Source organism: Alligator sinensis, unplaced genomic scaffold (assembly GCF_000455745.1).
Source record: "Alligator sinensis unplaced genomic scaffold, ASM45574v1 scaffold895_1, whole genome shotgun sequence".
Lineage (NCBI taxonomy): Eukaryota > Metazoa > Chordata > Crocodylia > Alligatoridae > Alligator > Alligator sinensis.
The window spans coordinates 2,161,042-2,183,162 of NW_005842149.1; the positions used below are offsets into that span (position 1 = coordinate 2,161,042).

Here is a 22,121-nt window from a genome sequence, read left to right on the forward strand (position 1 = left end):
TTCCCTTTCATTGCTAAACTCATTGAGTGCGCTGTTTACAGCCCCTGTCTGCAGTTCTTTTCTTCCAGTACCACTGTATGCACTCTCCAGTCCATCTTTACGTCAAAGCTCAGATGAAATGACTCTTGCCAGAGTTTCTAGGCACCTTTCCAAACCTCAGGACCAGCCAACAACCTTCATGCTTCTAGACCTGGGTTTGTCCATCATGCTCTCGATATCTTGCCTTCTCTTAGCTTCCATCACTCTGCCTCTCGTGGTTCTTCGCAGTTGGTGCTGTTGTTCTTTATAGAGCATGGTGTATGCATGATGAGTTATTTGATGGCAGAGTCTGATGTGTGAGTGACAGTCCTGCCCACAGGTAGGGCACACCCATGCACTAGCAATGCTCTGAATCCAAGCACTGGATTCTTTCCTTCTCTGATGCCAGTCATCACAAGACTTGATCCAGTCCGCCTCGCAGTGCCTCGCTCCATCTGCAAGCAGAATTCACCAACCATAGCGGCATTCTGCACTCCTTTCCCAGTCATCCATGGAGATTTCAAAGGATGCTAAATCATCTTTGCAATCGTCATGATATCTGCACAGTGGCCTGCCTCTCTCTCTAGACCCTTGCAAGTATAGCACATTCTTCAGGATCCTATGATCAGGCATTCACCTGACATGACCAAATTACCTGAGTCTTTTCTTAATCACTGTTTCCATGAATGACATACAAGCATGATTTAACACTTCCACATTTGTTACCCTGTTTTGCCATCTTATTCAAAGAATTTTATGCTGGCATCTGATATGAAAGCTGTTTAGTCTTTTGATATGTTTGGCGTAGGTCGTCCACATTTCTGAGCCATATAGAAGAGTGTATAAAACATATGTCTCATAAATACGGATTTTTATTTAGTTGACAGTTTGTTATTGTTCCAGGCTCTGTCTTGCAAAAGACTGGCTGCTTTGCCAGTTCTATTAGAGAGCTTAGCATCAAGATTTATATTGCTGGTAACCGTAAAGCCAAGGTAGAAAAATTGGTCAACAACATCCAGACGAGTACCATCTAGGGTGATATCTGGAACTGGTTCTGAAGAGCCTTGGTGCATGATAAGTCGTCTTCAAGCTTGCTAGCCCAAAGATTTTGCATGAGTCGGAGAACTTGGTAATGAGATGTAGGGCATCAACATTGTGAACCACAAGGGTTGTATCATCTGCAAACATATCTCTTATGATGATCTCCTTCACCTTCATCTTGGCTCTGAACTTTACAATGTTAAACCGTCCTCCATCACGTCTAGTGCTGAGATAAACACCATCTTAAACATCATGGAACACACATTGAAGTAGGAATGAGAGGTAAATGTTAAACAGTGTGGGAGCCAGTACGCAACCCTGCTTCACTCTGTTGTTGATGATGAACGAGTCAGGCTCTTGGTTTTCATACATTACAGTTGCCTTCATGCTATTATGTAAGGATTTCACAAGGTTTAGCAGTGTAGCTGGACAACCAAGCTTCTTCAGAACTGTGCAAAACCCTGACCAACTGTGTCAAAGGCTTTTGTTAAATCTATAAAAGCCATGTACACCCATGTACAGTGGTATACACTTCTCTGCACGTTTCCTGCAGCTGTCTTACAGAGAAGGACCATATGGTGGACCTTTCTGAGCAGAAGCCACACTGCCTTTCAGGATAGATTCTCTCAGTTAATGTTTGAAGTATAGGTAAAAGAATACGGCTTAAGATTTTTCCTGCAATGTTGAGAAGAGATGTACCACTGTGGTTATTACAGTCACTTCTGTCGCCTATGATTTATAGTTGGATGAAACGGGCATCCTTGATATCTAGCTTCCATCACTCTGCCTCTTGTGGTTCTTCTACTATCTCTCTAATCTTTCTAACCCATCCTCTGGAACAGGGGTACTTACCCCCAGCCCATGGATCAGAGCCTGCTCCCAAAGCTGTGTCATCCTGCCTGTGGGAGCTCCCCACAGGTCTGAAAATTTGGCAGCAAGGGAGTGGTGGCTGCTGCCTTGCTGCCAAATTTCCAGACCAATAGGAAGGCCCGCACACTAGATCAGGTGCACAGGGTGGCACAAGACCTGATCCTGGCATGCAGGGCTGGTGCAAGGTGCCAGGGCTTGATCCCAGTGTGTAGGGCCCAATACTGGTGCACAAGGGTGGGTGGAGGTGGTATGGGGTGTTGGGGCTTGGCAGGGGGCAGTGCAAGGCTTAATTCTAATGTGTGGGGCTGGGGGGAAGGGGAACAATGCAAGGTGCCAGGGCTCAGCACATGGGACTTGGTGGTGGTGGCACAGGGTGGGCCCATTCTGGATATAGAGTGGCCAACTGAGGCCACACAGGGACCAATCTAGATGTGTGGAGCTAGGCAGAGGCAGCATGGGGCCTGATATGGCTTGTGCACCAGCCCTGCACCACCACCCTGCATGGTCAAAAGAAGATCCTGCTCTGGAGGGTCTTCCTCTAAGCCGTGTCTAAATCTGCAGAGTTTTTTTGTATGTTATCTCAAAGGTGTGGCCTTCCTACCTGTGCAGGCAGCTAAATCTTTCATTCAGGCTCCCATATCTTCATTACTGCAATATCCATATCTCTGGCCTTGAAGAATGCCATCTTGCCCTGCTCATGTCCAGCCTGCATGCTCAGAGGTCATATTCCTAGCCTGTCTCTTTGGCCTTACAAGCCCTCTGTATACATCCCCCACTGGCCACCTCATCTGTCACATCAAACATAAACTACTCGTCTTCCCTTCTAAGGCCCTTTGTGGCATGTTCTACCCATAATGTTTCATTAACTACTGAGATTTGAACTTTGCCTCTAATTGTTACATTTTCAAACAAGCACTTTCATGCTTTTTAAGCTGTCACTTCTCATTTCTGGAGGAACTCTTCATAAACGCCCACGCAGTTTATCAGCCTGCTTCAAAAAAACCTTATTTTTCCCAATTCCTTTCAAAGGTTAAGCTGTTGGAATGATGAGACCACTGGCTATTATGCTGGCCTATGCTGTCTCATTGACTTCTTCTCTGACCGCCTGCACTCATCTCTTTATTTTTGTTTTATGAGTTGGGCAGAAACTGCCATCTTGTTATGTTTGTAGCACCCCTATAGCACCGAGCCTAGTGGGCTCTAGCTGCTATATAAGTATCATTTTCTCCCATTAAGAGGATCTAAAAGTTATCTGTTCTTTTAGTCTTCCAGTGCTGTCATATTAGGGGCAAGATTAGGATAAGTAATTGAGTGAGGATAGCTTTCCAAAGGGCATAGCTCTTCAAAAAGAGGTTTCTACTTGGAAGTCAGAGGGAGTGCCTTGTGCAGAAAAGGAGTAATTTTACACAATTAAATTTTGAAAGGTTTACGTTGCACTGAGCTGCAGGATGACTGTTGATGAAGAACTTACATCCACTCCTACAAACATAAAACCTAAGCCAGGCATCTGAATACCAGCTTTCAAAATCCTCCCTGGGGTGTCATTAAAGATTTCACTGTCATTTTTGAGGGGGCTGTTAAGATATTTCTGTGTTGCAATAAATGCCTGAAATTCTTTTCATATTATTAAAATAAAGTGCCAACCTACCAGATACCAGCACCTCTGCTTTTCTTGATGTATGACTACGGAAGAACACTAAAAGAACATAAAAAGGAGACTAGGGAGTGATCTGATAAGATTGAAAGCTAAACTGTATTCATAGTTCTCTGGGGAATGTAAAGAGGGGGCATTTAACAGTAATTGTCTATTGCTGATGCACCGTAGCAACTTAATCCTGAGCAAACTCATTCATAATTAACAACATGCGTGTGCCCTCTGGTGGCTGTTGTGAGTTCTGGAGAAAATGGTGTGGAGAAGGTCTCAGTGCTCTTGAATTGGTATTGTGCGCGCTTCCTAGGGATAACCATCTAGGTAACTTCAGTTGAATGCACTGCCTGGGATTAAAATTTTATGCTAATGACCAACTTCTATTTTAACTTTATAGTTCTTTGTGCAGTGTTCACATTTGAATTACTTTCATATGACTTGGGAATCAATTGAGCTAAATACCTTAAGAGTAATATTCCATACCTGCATCCAGCTGAATACTCTTACTGCATGATTTTGCAAAACATGATCTATAATTGGATGTACAATTGATACCATGAGGAGTCAGCTTTAACTAAATGAATTTCAAATGTTATTAGATTTATATGAGGATATTGTTGAGGATGAATATAGTTCATATCCGATGTGTCCTTTAGAGTTTAGTTTGTCTGATGTGGCTCATGGCTGCCTGCACACTATAGAGCTACTAATGTTAGCACTGCTGCATTATAGATGTTAGGGATAAAATGTGATGCTGTTTTCTTATAGAAGTAACCTAGGTTGAGGCAGTTAATAGACCTGGCTATTTGGTATCAAATTGTAATCGCATACAGTGTGACAAGTGCTATAAAATACTTATTAGCACAGTTAATGAACTCTATCCATGACAAAAAGGATGAGACAGAAAGTACCTGGAAATAGTTTACTAAAGTATGGTTTGTTACAGGAAATAATGCTAAGTCCATCCTTTGTTAACGTAGTATTTTATATCAACTTGACATTTTAAGGCTTTCATTTAAGACTCTTGGTCCGCCTTATCAGTTACTTGCGTGCATCACTAGGGCATTGGATTGGTGATTAGTTATACCCAGTGTGTATTTGGGGAAACTGAGGCCCAGAGGTGTATGACTTTCAGAGAAGTTAAAAAGATCCAGGAAAATATCCCAAAGGACTCGCAAGCCAGACTCCATGTACAGATTTTTCACCATATTGCCCTGGGAGTAGATGAGAGCTATGTAAAATAAGCTGCATCAAAACCCAGGGGCCTCACCACAACCTGTTTCCTTGCCACTTCCTCTGACAATTGGCAAGACTGCCATAGCAGTGCGCTGTCGGCTGTCTTCAAAATACCCACTACAGGCAAGGGAGCAGCAAAGCTTGGAAGGAGGGGCTGGTGAAGTTAATGAAGGCTCAAACCATGCTTGCTTTGCTGCAAGAACGAGGTAAGTCAAGATGACACAGCGCTGTATGGAAGAGGTGCCCTTCTCTGGGTAGAGGTACCCTGGCTGTGGTTAAATAAAAAACGAAAGATGGTTACAATTCATGGAAAGCTTCCATATAGGTAGTGAATGGTGGAAGCACACTGCCAAGGAGAGAAACCTGAGCTAGCTCTGCGTGGGTACTGGAAGCAGAAGAGTGATGTCCATACAACAGTGGCTATTGGCTTCTGGTACCCAAGCTAGCTTTATGGCATGGGAACATGCCCCAAATTTGGGAACAGAGGGCCAGACCCACAGGTGGTATAAACTTTAATTTTTTACACCAGCTGAGGATCCTGGGCCATTAATCCCTTTCACAAATCTCCCTGCCGTGTTGCAAGTACACCGTCCACAGGAACTCATTGAATTCGATGCCAGCCACAAATGGAGAGTGAAGAGGCATTTCTGAAACTACCACATGCTGGGGGCAGTATTCCAGAACACAAGGATCTGAAATGCTTAAACTCCTGCTGTTTCATTTCCTTTTCTTTTTTAAATACATTGTTTGTCTCTAGTATAACAGAACCATTTTATGATGTCTGTTACAAGGAAACCATTCTTCAAAGTACAGGAAAGAAATTGCTAGCTGGAAATTAATATTTAGCAGATTTATACCCAGGATGACCTTGCATTGTAGGTTTCCAAGAAGTATTTTATTATTATATGTAGTCTGTGGTTTGTGTATAAGATGTATCATTTGCATATAGCAAGATAAACAGGATACATTTCCATCCTGTCCCTAACAGGACAAAATTCCTTTTCTTCTCAGGTGTTAGTTTTGTAAGAATTGTTCTGGTTTTCATTTACCAACCTCTCTGAAATTTAGGTGTTTTAACTCTCAAACTGTATAACGTTTCTGTTAACCATCTTTACAACTGAACTAGTATAATGTCCTTGAATGACTTCTCTACGCTCCTGCCCTCCTCTCTTGAAAAAATATGGATATTCTCAAGCAGAAATGAGCTACTTGGATGGCAATTTTATCATAAGAAGACTTTGCCCACAGTTAGATTTTTATATCTAGTGAAAAACTTTCTTTGTTCACATTAAAGGAAAATGTAGTTTTACTTTTTCTCTACTTAAAGCAAAGTACAAGAAAGAATTTCCTTTGAAATTCTTTGCACTTCGGAATTACTAAAGGAAAAGATGCACAATATGGTACTTAATATCTGTTTTAGGTATTTTATAGGTGCTTGTTACCTTGTTCTTTAGTATAATTTATTTTAAACATAATTGGCAGGTGCTTAGGTTTTATCAGAGGTATATTTTGGCACTGAAAGGGAAGTGTTCTTTTGTATATTATCTACACCAGCACTCATATTTGGGAATCAAATCACACAGGTAAGGGCTATAAATATTAAATGTACAGTTGCTCTATAGAACACAATAATGCTGGCAGCACTGGATTTTTGATATTTTAAAGATCAGGTTCTGTTTCCGCCCAGATAAGCAAGAGGCGTGAACTCATACAACCCTGCACACAGGATTTCAGAAACTTAACTTAAAAAGTATAATTCTCTTCAGCTAGTTGTCTTGAAGTACTAGTCCTCTGCATGGTGTGTGTTGGCCTTTGAAATGCATTTGGTTGTCTCAAGTCCAGTTCCTGCAAGACATGTCTACATCACAAGAACAGCACTATCTACCACCCTTATTGGTAGCTTCAAGCTCTGAAAAGTTAGGAAACTGAGTTAGTTTCTTATCTACGTGGGGATGTCTGCAATTCACCACTGAGGCAAGCAGTACTATTTCTGTCTCATCTGCACCTCTTGAAGGAATAAAAAGAGGACTTTACTGTCCCGGGCTCTTCCTCTAGCACAGTGATTCTCAATTGGGGTGTCATGAGATCTTTTTAAGGCTGCCCTGGGGACGCAGTATTAACACTGTGAGGTGTGCAGACACCTACATATGATTCACAAAATTAAACCCAGAGATTTCAAATAGGAATCCATAGTGTCAAAATCATTTCTCACTACTTGCAGGCTTTTTTATTTATTTGCAACAAAGGAATTGCTCTGTTAGTTTTTTGTAGTCAAGAAACAAGTAAAAGCTAAGGGCTGGTATTTTCCAAGGGGTACCTTGAGTCTAAAAAAGATTGAGAACCACTGCTTTAGCACCTTTTGCCAGCACTAAATTTATTTCATTGTACATAAATGAGAACATGAAACTCCAAGCACTTTGGGCAGCCTGAGGTCTGATGAATGTTTTAATTTATCTAAGAGGCAAGGATTTTTTGAGTGGTATTTCTTACTAGAGCAACTAGAGCATGGCTGGGATAAAGTTAGACCAACTTTATTAATAAATACATTTATTTATTTATTCACTTTTAAATTACATTGCAGGTTGGTCCACTCAGGCCCAGGGAAAGGATCTCCACAGTCAGGGGTGGATTTATCCTTTGCAACCCGCACTGGAACAAGGCAAGGGATTGAAACTCATCTCTTCAGAACAGAGACTAGCAGAGACCTCTCCCTGTGGACAAGGAACATAGTGCAGGGCTGTCACAACTCAGCTGAGCTCATCACAGAAATCACAACCTGTGAGTAACACTTGGAAGCTGCTCTTCTTTACACTGACTCCCTTCAGCTTTTTGTCCTTAAGCCTATTTCATTATACACAGATCAAAATGTTGGCTCTCTGGTGATTTGTCTGGGATCAATGGTTAGAATCAGAAAGTAAAACTGGAAGGAACCTCAGGAGGTCATCTGGTCCAACCCCCTCCTAAAAGCAGGATTATTCCTGCCTAATCCCTCCCAGACAAATACTTGTTTTAACCTGCACTTAGAACCTTCCTGTGGCAGCAATCCCATGTCCTTTCTAGGTAAAGCAGGACACAGCCGGTATTCTCCAAGGCCATTATTAATAGAACTCATTGAATTTTCAACACAAGCATGAACTGTTTTTGTGAAAAGTTTGTTTCTTGCTCCTCCAGCCAGTTCCAAACTCGGGGGTACCTCTGGTGAGGTACGTGGTATCAGGTCCCACTATTCCATTGTTGTGATTTTCATCCACTGATTTCCATATTTTGCTTAATAGATTAATAGCCAAGAGTGCTTGAAGTGTTAGAGGTGGTGACTGTGCTATAACCCCTATGGGTAGTGGATAAGAGAGGCCTATTTCTTTCATAAACGCATAGAAGGAACTTCCTATTACGATATGAGATGTCACTATGGGAGGGAGTAAGGGGTAATAGCAAGGGCTTCCACCAGCACAGATGAAGAAAAACAGGCAGGGGTCATATATAGACTCTCTGAGAGAGAGAGATGTATAGATATATAGAGATACATCTCCAAAATTCATAAACATGTATTGGCCACATTCCTACCATGACCTGTGTTGGTTTTTTTTTAAATCAACAGCCTAGAAATAAAAAGTTGCAACCAGCTCCTTTAAGACAACTTCTTCCCTTCCAGGGTGCAGCCAAGATTGAGTTATTGAAACCAGCAATAGGTTCACTAGCTTCTTAGGCTTTGTCCCACAACATCATCTTGTACTCAAGAAGGAGGTTTGTTTTAAGGGATTTCCTCAAGCAGCAGCCGAAGGCCCCTTCTTTCTCATCATGAATGGGGCAGGTCTTCCAGAGACATTCCTCATTAGGACCCATTTATTCAGAGAAAAGTGTTTTATGTTTGCACCTTATGCTTCTGTGGAATAAATTCCTGGCATAGACATGCCCTGACCTTGGCCTGCTGATCTTAAGTGCCTGGCTAAGCTCTCCTCCATACGCCTTTGTCAGCTGATTCTTCGGTTTTCCAGGCTCCGTAACCCAGAGCAGTAAAACCCCTCTTCCGTGAGTTCTTCCCCATTTCACTGCCCTATGAACACTGCTAAACCAGGGAACTGCATCAGTTTTACCTGAAGATCTGAGTTTAATGTGGCACTTGGGACTGGCTCCAAAACAGAACTGCTGCATGCCTGGTCCCCACTGGTGTCCAGACCCCCACGTTAGGCACACTGAGGGGTGTCTTAAACTCTGCCCTCTCCAGGATGTGAGTGGCTTAGAGCTGCAGGGAAACACCAATGTCCATAACCTGCAACCCTCCTCTGAAGATGGATGCCTAAGCCCCTTCTTGCAGAAAGGGTTGCAAGGGTCACTTTTCTTATACAACATAGCAGACAGAGGTGGTGTCCACAGCTCCCAGTCAGTTGCCCAGCGGTCAGAGCCCGCATCCAGGATGTGATAGGCCTGGGTTTAATTTGCTTCTCTGCCTGAGAGGATTCAAATCTTGGTCTGCTGTCTTCTGGAGAGTGCCCTACATGGTGAAGGGGGCACACTGGAGAAAAAAAAGTCAAGGCTCATTAGGCTGAAGAAAGAACAGAAGGAAACATGATTAACCTTATGGTTGTGACACTCCTGGGGCAGGGGGAAGCAGTCCTGCGTTCTAGCTTACTTCAATGACTGTTTCATATCGAATACATTCAAATAGTCCTTTGTATCACACCCCCCTGCTCCCTGCAGACGAGGAGATCAAAATGGGTTTCCATACACTGACTGGATGGTCTAACTGCAACCACCACCACCTGCTCCAGCCACACTGTGAAATAATATGGACATTGCTACTGTAGAGCCTTGTAGGTGCATGTTTGACATGGTCTGAGAACCCAGACTGCGCCATGCCTGTTGGGGAGACAGGCAGGGATGCCTCATTTCTGGATCCCAAGAGCATCCTGTCAGTCCTGGCAGGACCCAGATACTTCTGGGCATGTGCAGACACAAAACTTCAGACAACTTCTTTTAAGGTCCAAAACTGAGGCGGCTTCTGATGACTTAGGCAACATTTGGGAGTTTCCGGTATCACCATTTGGGAGTTTCCGGTATCACCATTTGGGGCGTATGCAGAATTTAGGCACTTGAAAATGTTCTTGGATAGGGGTTTTAGTCCTTGAGCTAACCTAAAGGTTAAACCAACGTGCTGCCGGTTTTCTGCTGCAATAGGTTTTGAATACAATTATCAGGGCCTTTTTTCCAATTACCATGAAACTAATTAGTACTCAAAACTGTCTTCAGCTTTGTTGAAATTCTTCAGGCATTCCCTTTGCAGCTTTTAATTTTTGTCACTCGTTTTGTACTTGAAAAGAGCGGCTGTCTCTTTGAATATATGGTTTGGAAGCACAAAATGCCACCTGAATCTTAAATTTAATATTTTACTTTGGGTCTTGACATTCAGAGATAAACAAAACTGTGAAGAATGATATGAGTGAAGTAAAGGGATGATTTTATTAATCCCAGCAACATCTAAAAAAATCAATTTTTATGTGTATGGATTATATGAAAATACATATCAATCCTATTTTGATATTGCAAAGCAGAGTGAACTATATTAATTTTTCAAAGCCTTAGGTATAGAGTGTCTTTACTTTACTTAAGGACATCAGAAGATACGTCATCTCACAAGGTATCAGTCAGCTCCCAGGGCTGTCTTTCACATTCTCTCTCCAAAACTCTTCAGCCAAGTGTTTAGAAATACTAAGGGCACAGACAGAAGTTACATTTATTGCATGACTGGCCCCTTGAAAGTGCTCTACAGCTGTGCCCTTACAGAAGGGTACAGCTGCAGAGCACTTTAAAAGTACCCAATTGAATGAAAATCTGAACCCTCATTACATGTAGGGTTTGTACAGAAGCCTCATTACAGTACATGAGGGTTCAGCTGAAGGTGCTCAAAGCAGAGCGCCCTTATTAATGTCTGTCTGCGTGCGCTGGGAGCAGGGTTGGGCTGATGCAGCTTAGCTCTGCCCCCAGTGCTGTCTTCAGAATGGGAGGGGGAGAAGGGACAGGAGGGAGTTTTGTCTGGGGTTTGCCCAGCCTGTGCTGGATGGTGGGGCAGAAAGATTGTACCATCGTGAGAAATACTCTGTGAGTGCCTCGTAAAGAACAGGTCACGTCCACAGAGGGAGAACCAACTACTCAAGAGCCTTAATCCCTCTGATAGGAAGAGCTGGCAGGGAGGAAAGCAGACCAGCCAAACCTACAACATGTCCAGTCTGCACGATGTGCGTGCATTTGAAACAGAAGTTACTCCAGTGTCTCGACAGAAAAGTTTAGGGTAGGCCCACATTACAGTAGCTGAACACTCAGCATGCTGCAGAGAAAATAAGTCCTACTCACATGCTCTGTGTGCATGTGCATTAGCTTGTACCAGGTACAGCTGAGCTAAATGACCCCAACTTTAAGGCTGGATGAAGCAGGTTCAAAGTTGGAAGAGTTTTGCTACATATGTATCACAAACCTGCTTGAGCTTTTTAACACAGAAGCTTCTGAAGCAGCTAGAAACGTATTTTCCTCCATAACTTCAGTTAATTTTGAATCATTAATAAGGCTACGGAGCAATGGATCATCTACCACAGGACAGGTTAAGTCATAGCATCCTTTGGGTCTGTGCAGATTTTTTGGATAGCCTTTAGGCAGCTGTACTGCATATGTCCATTTCTCTTGAGCAACAAGCCAACCATTCAATAAAATAATTATTATTTGCATTAGTGTTACCATATGTCCGGGTTTTCCCAGCCACGCCCTCTTTTTGGGTCCTCCCATCTCCTTCCGGGTGGTTTTTTAAAATAGCAAGTGTCCAGGATTTTGTTCTGCTTCTGCTTTCCCAGCACTTCCCCTACTGCCCCCAGCCCCAAACAGCTCCTTGCTAAGGTAAGCCAGGAAGGTGATTGGAGATTGGGGCATCATGTGCTCTGTGCGTGGGCACCGGCAGTGTGCATGCGTGCGTGCATGCATGTGTGCATTCATGCCTGCCAGTGCTGCAGCAGGGAGCTGAGAGGTCAGTAGGACTGGTGGGGCAGGGGGCTATGGGTTGGGAAGTGAGAGGCACCAGCAGGGTTATGGCAGCTGTGGCTTGGGAGTGAGGGGCAGGGCATGGACATATCACTGCCCCCCACCCCAATCATATAACGCCCGCCCCCCCCGTGTCCTGTTTTTTGAAACTGGAAATATGGTAACCCTAATTTGCATATAAACACCAACTGAGTGGCCAACTGTGGTAGTAACATGGCTAACTACCTCTCTGTGCCTTGGGGAGGCAGCCAGTAATCTTGCCCTATTGAGCTAGCAGTAGACACAGAAGAAAAAGCAACTATTTTATCCTGGTCTCTGCTCAGAGGGAGCGTAAAGGATGGAAACAGATGCATCATAAGTAAATGCCAAGTAACATAGGTCATAAGTAAAATTCTGTTGGAAAGTCAACTAGTTCTGGCTGGCAGTTATATTTTGCAAAAAAGCAACAGACTTGTTACTGTATAGGTTCCTGGGCAGTTTGCCCTCCCGTGGAAATAATCAGAGTGCAGTAGAAATTATTCTAATGAAGCCTATTACAATTTCTGCATGAATCTGTCAATCTATAAAAGAGATGCCATCTGTTCAAAAACACTTAACTGGCTTACTAAGAAAGACTAGTGCTGAACTACAAAAACCTGGGGAACACAAATTAAAAGACATGAATTATCGTCTGCCAGGCACCTAAAGGCAGCATCCAGTCCTGTAGCTATCCAGCCTCAACTAGTCACACAACTTTACACACAGCTGCGTGTGCACGTTTAAGCTCTCAACTTTAACTCTAGGGCTAAGTACACACCATGAAAAAGCCTGAGGCAAAATCTATTCAATCTAGGCAGCTTCCTTTAAGCTTTGTAGGTTGAACCGATAATGAGCTGAACTGACGTTCAGTTTTCAACTGGGAAAGGTGGCGGGGGGGCCTGCACTGACCCAGGCTAGTAGGTGGGGGTGCCAGAGCATGTCTCCCAGCTTGCTGGCTGTTGAGCCCAGCCAAGTAGGGCCATCCCCCACTGGCTTTCCAGCACACGTCCCCAGTGCCCGGCTGTCCCCCTACAGGGGGTTGAGGAGCCCTCATCCATATGCCGACCCATCTGTGGGGAACCTCCACCTTGGGGGGTTTCCCCCAGCCTCGGTAGCGAGGGGAATTCTCCCTCTCCTGCTCCCCTGCCGCTGCTTGCCTCAGCCACTGCCACAGGAGGGAGGAGGAAGTGGTGCCCTGGGCCAAGTGCCTGCCCACACAGCCTGCACGGAGGCAGCAGGGAGCCCATGCCGCGGGGGTCTCCCCCCAGCCCAAGGCAGCCTCAGGGAGCCAAGGGGAATTCTCCCCTGTGACACCACTCACCTCAGACTCCTTCGCCCTCCTCCTCTGGCAGCAGCCGAGGCAAGGAGCTATGGGGGAGCGGAAAGGGAAGAATTCCTCTGAGCTCCCTGGGGCTGCCCTGGCCTGGAGTGAGGGGCAGCCCCCTAAGGCCCTGTGCTGGGCTGCAGGGGCAGGCATCCGGCCCAGGGAAATCCTTCCCCCACCCTCCTGTGGCAGTGGCTAAGAAAAGCAGTTGTGCCAGGAAGGGGGGGAATTCCCCCAGCTCCCTGGGACGCCCCCAGTACGGGGAGGCATTGGCGACACAGGTGCACATGCACCCCGAGATTAGCCGTGCCTCCCCTGAGATTGGCTGTTGCCGCCGGGCGGTCGCCACTTGCTACACATTTCCGTCGCCCCCCGAAACTGCCAGCAGCATCTGCAGGTGGTTGCCAATCACTGATCGCCACCCCCTGGCTGCTTGCAGGAGGTCCCCACTTGCCGCCACCACCACAGACATTGCCAATGCCACCATGGGAGGAGGGCTGCAAAAGGGTGAAAACCCTCCACCCAGGCGCTTTCCCTCCCCTGGCACGCTGTGCAGACCTAGACTGGGAGGACCTGGGGGTCTGTTCCCCTGCCCCCATCCCTACGGGCTGACAGGTGCAGGCAGGAAGTGTGCTAGGGAGAAAAGGGGCAGGGCAGACCCTGCTCTGCTGGAGCAGATGGCCCAGCCCAGGGCTGCAAAGCATCTTGGGATGCTGGGGGACCGAGTTAACTTGAACTGGGAAGGGAGCTAGGCCAGAAGTTCCATGAACTGACTTGGCCTAAATCAGTTGAGCCTGATACTACATTCATCCAGGTTTATCTTAAACTAATTTTGGCCATTTTGAAAGTAACTTCTGTCCATAGCCCTGCTGTTTAAAAAAGATGGCATTACTTGTCTATAAAACAATGCTGAATTCTTTTTTTTTTTTTAAACAAGTTGAACAGTTCCAGGCTACATTAGAACAATTTTAAAGTCAGGTTTTTGGGGTATTTTTAGTTTGGCTGTAAACAATTCTAATGGTCCCTTTAAAAGTTAGTACCCTTGTTACAGCTAAAAGGGTGAATATAAATTGTTGTAGCCGTGCAAATGAATTCTCTGACATGAAGAATCTTGTGTTTTTCTTACTCAGCTTGTACCTACAAAAACCAGGAGTGCCATCTGACCATCCACTATGAGCACGGGTTCTCTCTCTCAACTGAACCGCAAGATGGTGCCTTCTCTAAAACAATTGTACAGTATCCCTATGAAAAACTAAAAATGTCCTCCGATGATGGGATTAGGATGCTTTATTTAGACTTTGGAGGAAAGGATGGAGAACTTGTAAGTACATTTAGCTATAAGAACGAAACCATTGTAGCATGTGACTACTGTAAAGCACTAATTCCTGCAAGATTACTATGGTGCAGTGTACTTGAATTCATGGTTTGGGACAGGCACTAACAAGCCTAGTTATATGCAAAGCAGTTCCTGGGTACTGTGGTTCCTAGGAATCAAGCTCTGAACTGTTAAACTCTTAAAAGAGGAGAGTGATCTAGTGGTCTCCTAGGTGTCGGACTCCAGTCTTTATATTTGTGTACACCAATTAAACAAACTCTGAAAAAAGCAAAACACTAATGAAGGGGCAGATTTTTAAAAAGAACCTGGTACCAAACATATTGAGCTCTTTTGAAAACCTTGCTAGTTGTTCTGGTAGCTGAGTGTGTGTCAATCACTTCTGAAGATCTACGAATTCTGATGCTAAAATCTTTTGGATAGACAATCTGACAGGTCCCCACCTTGTTAGCATGTTACTTGTCAGACTTGTTAAAGCCTGTCAACTCTACCTCTACAAACTACAGGTGCTCAGTGCCTCTCAGAATCAGGTCATCAGTTTGCTCTTTACCTTCACAGTTTTGCAACATTGGTAGCAAGGCCAATAAAGTCCCTTTTTATAGCCAGAGGCTGTGCCCATTATTGAAGTACAGAATTAGAAAAAAAAATGGCCATGTCAAATAGTGGCACAGAACTGGCTTGACTGGCAGTTGACTGGCCCTCCAGAAAAGCCAGTTGGCACCTGTGGCTAATCCCACTGTTGAGTTCAGTCAGTCTTGAATAATCCATCTGCACTTGCCAGGTGCCCCTGGTTACTGATGGAAACACACAAACTGAGCACACACAGTGAACTAATTTAGAACGGGGTGGCCAATCTGCGCCATGTGTGCCACTAGTGCAGGGGCAAGCAATTATTTTGAGAGGAGGGCCGCTTACCCAGTTTTGGCAGGCTGCCGAGGGCTGCATGAGCCCCGCCCCTTGACAGGTGCCCCACCCCCCAGTCACCATCTTGGGACCAACATCCCAATGTCTTGGGATCAACAGCCCAGGGCTAGCACCGGTGAGCCCAAAGCAGGGCGCAGTGGAGCCAGGCTGGGCTGCACCAGCAGGGAGAGGGGGGAGCTGGCTCGGCTCCAGAGAGCCCCTGCCAGCTGGGACCCCACGCTCCTGCCATCCTGCTCTGGGCCCCACCAGCACTGACCCCGAGGCACCGGTGTGGGCCCTGTGCTCCCACTGACTCCCCACCCGCTCACACCCAGTGCTCCCCCAGCCCCACGGTACAGGCGGGGGGCAACGCTCAGCCCCGACCCCCTACTTGCCAGCAGGAAAGAAGCTGGTGCTGAGCTTGAGGAAAAATGGCCCCTCACCTGCCCCATGGCTGGCGCCCCGCACTGCAGGTGCTCGCAGCCCAGGGCACCGGGCATGGGGCAGGCGAAGGGCCACCTTTTCTCTGTGCAGGGGAGGAGCCCAGGGAAAAGCTGAGCGTGGGGGGGAAGCAGCCCCTCCCATGCCCCCCACCACTGCAGCTGCTCGCAGCCTGCATGGGGCTGTGCGGAGCGGGCACAGGCAGACCCACGTGGACTGCAAGCAGCTGCAGTGTGGGGCACCGGGCATGGGGATGTTCCCCCCCCAACTTACCTGAGCTTCCTGCACCAGGGCAGCCACATGCTCCTAGCCCAGAAACCCCGGCTGGGGCTTCTGGCTGGGGGGTGGAGCCCACTGGGCTTCCCCTGGGTCTTACTGCCCTTGGTTCCTGTCATTTTTGACAGGAACCATGGGGAGATGAACATTAATTTTCCAAAAATTTTTTTTAGGGGCCCCGCAGGCTGGATAGAATGGCCTCGCGGGCCGGATGCAGCCCACGGGCCGTATTTTGCCCACCCCTGCACTAGTGGCACGGGTAGCCTCTGTGTGTGGGACATGGCCAATCAGGGAGAGGACAGGTAGCACAGCAGCAGATGGGGCAGGGACCCCAGGGCACGAAGTAGAAAGCAGAGCAGCAGACAAGGAAGGGGGAGAGGATCACAGTGGCACTCAGGAGGGTATGGGGCTAGTTTGTGGCATGCCTACTGGAAAGGTTGACCCACACTGGCTTTGAACCCTGACCTGCTCACACCCAAGTTAGGATTTTGCTGCTGGCTTCATTTAGTGTAAGAGCAAGGTTGTAACAGAAAGTAATAAAACTGTTTCTGGTCACTGCTTTTCAGAGGTAGGTGCGGGATTTCAGAAGTTAGCTTTTCAAACACAGCAATATGGACCTGGAGTGGGCACTGGTGGAACTGACAAGTTGGTAGCACTGACAGTACCAGTGGTTTTATTAAAATGGAGTAAACTGCACACCCTAATCTCCACCTGATCTAAATATCTTCAGTCAGTACTACCACTCTTGTGGCTGCACAATGAGGATAGAGTTTATGTAGCCATTTTACCCAGGACATATTGTGTGCATGTAACCAGATTAGGAAGCTCAGAGAGGACCAGGGGGAACACTGCTGAGACATGTGGCACAATAATCAGCTGTTTTACACACCCTGCAACCATACTGCATTGTTTCTGCTCTTGCTCTGTCACCACACTTAGACCTGTACTGATTTATGTTTTTGTCCTTACAAGGCAGTGAACATAATGAACAAAAGTGAGATGACCGTGTTAAGAAATGTATGCTTTTTCCAGACTCTCTTCCTGCTAAATGTGGACCTCTCATGCAATATTATATCTATCTATCTCAGTACAGGTCTAAGTCTGGTGACAGAACAAGAGCAGAAACAATGCAGTATGGTTGCAGGGTGTGTAAAACAGCTGACTATTGTGGCACAATGTCTCACCAAAGCACATATCAACAAGCACAGATTGTTTCATTTGCCAAAGCTATCCAGAAATAGCTCACTACCATACCTCTAACTTACACTGAGCCCCAAGGCTACAGGTTGATCCAAGAAAGGTCTTTGGAAGTTAGGTGCATCAGAATGGAATCCAGAATAACTAGCTTGCTAAGCAGGGGACTACGTAGAACTAGCTAGTGCTAAGGATGGAGGTATATGTTAAATCTCTCCCTTCTTTGGAACTGAGCTGCTGCTTTCCACTCAGATACAGCCTGGAACCCTCTCCTGAAGGGAGACACCCAAGCCCTCTCTTTAAAAAAGGAAAATGGGAGCAACTCTCATCAGACATTGCAAAAGGGAGCCTAGGCACATAACACGGTGTTTTGGACTCCATTCGGCAGGCCAGAATACTGAACATTGCAATATCCAATGCCCTTTGTTGGCTCCAGTCCTAAAGGTCAAGGTATTATCTGGTCTCTGACAATGCTCTCAGTTAGCAAAAACCTACTGAGGCTGACTGAATTTCTACCATGCAGTAAGTCCCTCTTCCCTCCCATCCATCCAGACTGTACCCCAGAGCTGTTTTCCTTCCCTACTCCAATAGAACACCTCTCTTTTTCTCTGTGAGTCTCTCTAAAAGCTAGAGATTTAATCTACAGGAAAACTGTAAGGGCTATTTTTTCCCCAACCTCTTAATGGAACCAGTAGTGTTATTTTTCTGGCCTCATCCAAAAGTGAACCTTGCAGCCTTAGGATGGTTCAGACAGATCCAGGATTATTATTGATTAATCTTAATCACCTAAATATTTGCTACAAGAACAACTGTGTGAATATAAAATTCAGTGTAATGGATGTGGTAAAGGGCTGTTTTTATTGCTTCCTAATATTCTCAAAGCAAAATCAAGTATCTGCAAATGACTGCTCATCTCATCAGTGCTCTAATTCAATCATCATTAACTTGCATTTTTCAACTCTCTTTTTTAATTTCAGCAACTGGACCTGCATTCTTGTCCGAAACCAATTGTGTTCATCATTCATTCCTTCCTTTCAGCTAAGATTACGAGACTTGGTTTGGTAGCATAAGTGGGATTCATCTGTTTCCTAAAAGAAAAATGGAGCTGCCATGCTAATCTGAAGTACAATCAACATTAAAAGCCTGTAGCTGCTAGCAGTGTACAAAAGACTGGAGTTCCATGCAGGGACTTTAGCTCTCGTGATTTCTGACAATTTTCCAAGGTACAGCCTTCATTTTGAAAAGGAGGCCCAAAAAAAAGAACACACACCATGTTTAAAGACCAAGAACAGTCTTTTAAAAATCACTGTTAATTGCAGGATACAACGTAGCTTATTGTAAATAATGGCAAAAAATTTAAAACCGCATACTGTACAGTGGAAATGAGCAGTGCCATATAGGTAGACATTTCAAAATCATAAACTGTGCCTATTTCGGAGTATTTCTTTATAAAAAGTAAGTAAGGGCTAAGCAGAAGACAGACCAGACACTATCAGCTGCAATTCAGTCAAGGTTTCAGTTTTGAAATGTCATAGTGAGTAGAGACTACAACAATTTGCTTTTGAAACCTTTGTTACCTTCCTCCCAGTTTATTCACTATTTAAATGTGTTACTGGTCTAGATGAACCATGTGAGGCAGCTGCTGGAGTACCCCAGCAGATACATTTTGGCTGGGTCCTGTAAACAGCCCTCAAAGGGCCCAACACTTCCCTATTGCCCACACACGTAAAGCTATCTGTGTATGACGAAGTCTGAACAGCAATAGCTATAGGGATCTATCGAAAAGCCTGTCAATCAGAAGAGAGCACAAAGGGGCATGTTTCATAAGTATCCTTAATTAATGAGCACACAGGGTAATTTTTTCAAAAGCACTCAAAATTACTTAGGAGTTTAACTCCGTTGAAAGTCAGTTGTACCTATGATCCATTTTGAAAAGGTCCCCAAAATCCTTACAAGCTTTTGAAAATGTTGCCAAAAAATTAAGTTACTGTGCCCCACTTAAAATCATGAACTAGAACTGCCACTGTGTCCTGCTGTTAAATCAGCTGAATTGAAATGGACTTCATTATTTAGCTCAGTAAATTAATTTAAAATGCACTTTTGAGATCCAAGTGGCTTAAAATGTATTATTAGCAGTAAAATGAAAATAAAATATTGATCAAATAGAATTTATATGGCTTTTAAACTGCAACAGAACTGCTTCAAATAGGTCTTTATAATGTGTTGATGATAAGAAACATGTTTTGAAAGCCAGAGCCTATAAGAAGGTCACAGTGTAGCATTGCAATGGTTCATTATTGTTACACTTCAAAAGCCAAGTAAGTTCTAAAATAAATGCTACTCATTGAGCAAAGGAAAATAAATTAAATGCTCTAAACACAATTTGTTTCCATATGAACTGTTTTATGTTAAAGTTCTAAACATAATAACAAGGCCAATGTTTCCACATATAAAAATCTATATTTTTATAATGGGCTAACTAGTAATAGAAACTCCTTTACAAGTTTTGAGAGATGTTGGGTTAAATTCACAAATGTTGTATTGTACTTGCAAACATTACACCCAAAAGACGACAGCACACAAACTAAATATTTGAAATAGTTCAGGTAGACCAATTGTTTTCAGGATTTTTTGTGAAGATAACTATTTTACTTTGATTGGGACTTAGGTAAGGAACTAAAACTTTTTAGTTTCCATCTAAAAATATGTAAATTTAAATAGTATGCCAATATTTTCCAATAGTGTGCATTTCTAATCTCCTCAAAACTGATATTCATGCAGTTCCCTGGGGCAAAGTGTTAACTTAAGCCAGAAAGACTTTCACAATACTCATATTGCCTCTTTTGGGAGACAAACGTATGTCATATGTTTGGGGACTGGCCTTTGATCACAAGTTCGTATTTCAGTAGCAGCCTGTTCAGAGCATGTAAAAAGTAAATTCAAAATTATATCCCTCTGTTAAATCATAATATCTTCCAAGTCACCCAAGCAAAGTGTTTTGTTTTAGTTTTGTACAAGTACAAATACTTAATGAATTTGGATCCATATTCCTATGGAAATTCCAGAGATTAAAAATAGCAACTGATATACTGTGGGTACGGTGAAATGAAAATGTAAATTATACTGCACTATTTCCTTATACCTTTTAACACTTAAGATCACTGGAATGTTATAAAATTACATGTATGTGCATTGTAAATAATCAGAATTCATATATCTGTCAACAAATAAATTCCACGATATGTAATCTAAGGTGCTCAGTACCATATGAAGTATAAGTGAATAACTAAATAGTTTGCAATGAAAGTGCATATTATATATTTATAGACAAATTAAAAAAGGTAATTACAAATGTTATTTCTTCATTTACAGATTTTGGACTGATTCTTATTTGGATGGGTTTGACAAATGAAATATGAACTTACTCTACATTTATAAAGAGTATAGTTAATATTTATATTTTAGAGGAAAAGAATATATTTAATAAAAGTCATTTATTGGATTTTTGTGAGGTGAGCTTAATTGGTATAATAATAGGCTATTTAAGATTCTATACTTGCATGATTTCTGGTCCTAGGGAAAGTAGGCATAATTCTTAAGTAAGGATTTCAGTTCAGTGCTCCCAGGCTGGTAGGAACTCTTGCGGGGGAACTGGGTAGGGAGGAGGAAGTGACCCACTGCTGCTGCCGTTCCTGAATGAGCCTGACTCCCCACAGAACCCAGCTGGAGTAGGCAAGGGCAGTTCTGGAGCCGGCCCCCATCCTTGCCCCTGGGGTAGCTAGGGATAGGGGCAGCAGGGAACAGGGGAGGAGATCAGAGGAGGGAATGTGCCACTGAGCAGAGAAGGGAAGAGAAGGAAGAGGGGCAGAATTCATACCTAATTCAGGGCATTAAAAAAGATCCCTAACAGCTGCTCCCATGGCATTATTGGCTGAACAGGGGTGCATCCAATGCCACTGCACCCTTTCTGGACTGACCCCTGATCTCAACTGGCAGCTGAATAGAGCCACAAAGAACAAAGAGGAAGTGACAACTGCACTGACTTTCTTGGGATCAGATATGCAGCAGGATTATGAGGAAACCTGCAAGGCCTAGTATTTTTGTACACCACCCCAGCAAGAAACTTTGGCACTAAAGGACCTCAGGCACCTTAGATATTTAGGCAGCACCTGGGCAGGGTTCTGAATAGCTCAGCAATGCCTAAATGTTGGACTTGGGTATTTAAGCCTTAAATCCTCAAAGGTGTTTAGGTGCCTAATTCCCACTGCATTTCATTGATTTCAGTGGGAATTAGGTATTATATATCCCTCCATCCCATTGTGGATTTATCTTATACTTCCTGTAGTATCTATCTGCTTTCTTAGTGGTAGCATTAGGGTAATGCGTGGACATACCCATGTTTGAACAGTTCTCTCTAGCTAAGTAATCTTATGTATTAAAGCTGTTAATTTACCAAGGCACACAGCAGATTACGGGAGAAAGTGCTGTCTGATTTGGGGCATACTAAAACAGCCTTATCACAAAGGCTATTCAAGGGGATGCCTTTTAATGTTCATCATTGTTTAAAACTATTACAGGAAACTAGAATATTCTACATGGAAAACCGGTGTGGAAACATCCCCGTTAATAAGCACAACATTACTTGCGCTAACAAACATGGAATATATAGGCAGGAGATGTTACAACAAGACTACTGCTACTGCTATTCTGTCATTAAATACAACAAATCCAATGTGTCAGAGATACATTCAGATGCTTGTTCAGTGCCTGCTCCTTGGAGTAAGGACGTGTTAAAA

At 44.1% G+C, this 22,121-nt stretch overlaps 1 protein-coding gene across 1 annotated transcript in view; it reads left to right on the plus strand.

Moving 5' to 3' along the window:
* SNTB1 (syntrophin beta 1) overlaps positions 1–20,821 on the plus strand; it is a gene marked incomplete at its 5' end in the record, with an annotated part of 186,964 nt that extends 166,143 nt beyond the window's left edge. Inside the window, 3 exons of the mRNA XM_006025473.3 lie at positions 7,395–7,591; positions 14,309–14,499; positions 18,303–20,821. Coding sequence (XP_006025535.1) covers positions 7,395–7,591; positions 14,309–14,499; positions 18,303–18,395 — 481 coding nt within the window. The remainder of the gene's footprint in view (positions 1–7,394; positions 7,592–14,308; positions 14,500–18,302) is intronic.
* Positions 20,822–22,121: the final 1,300 nt, after the last annotated feature.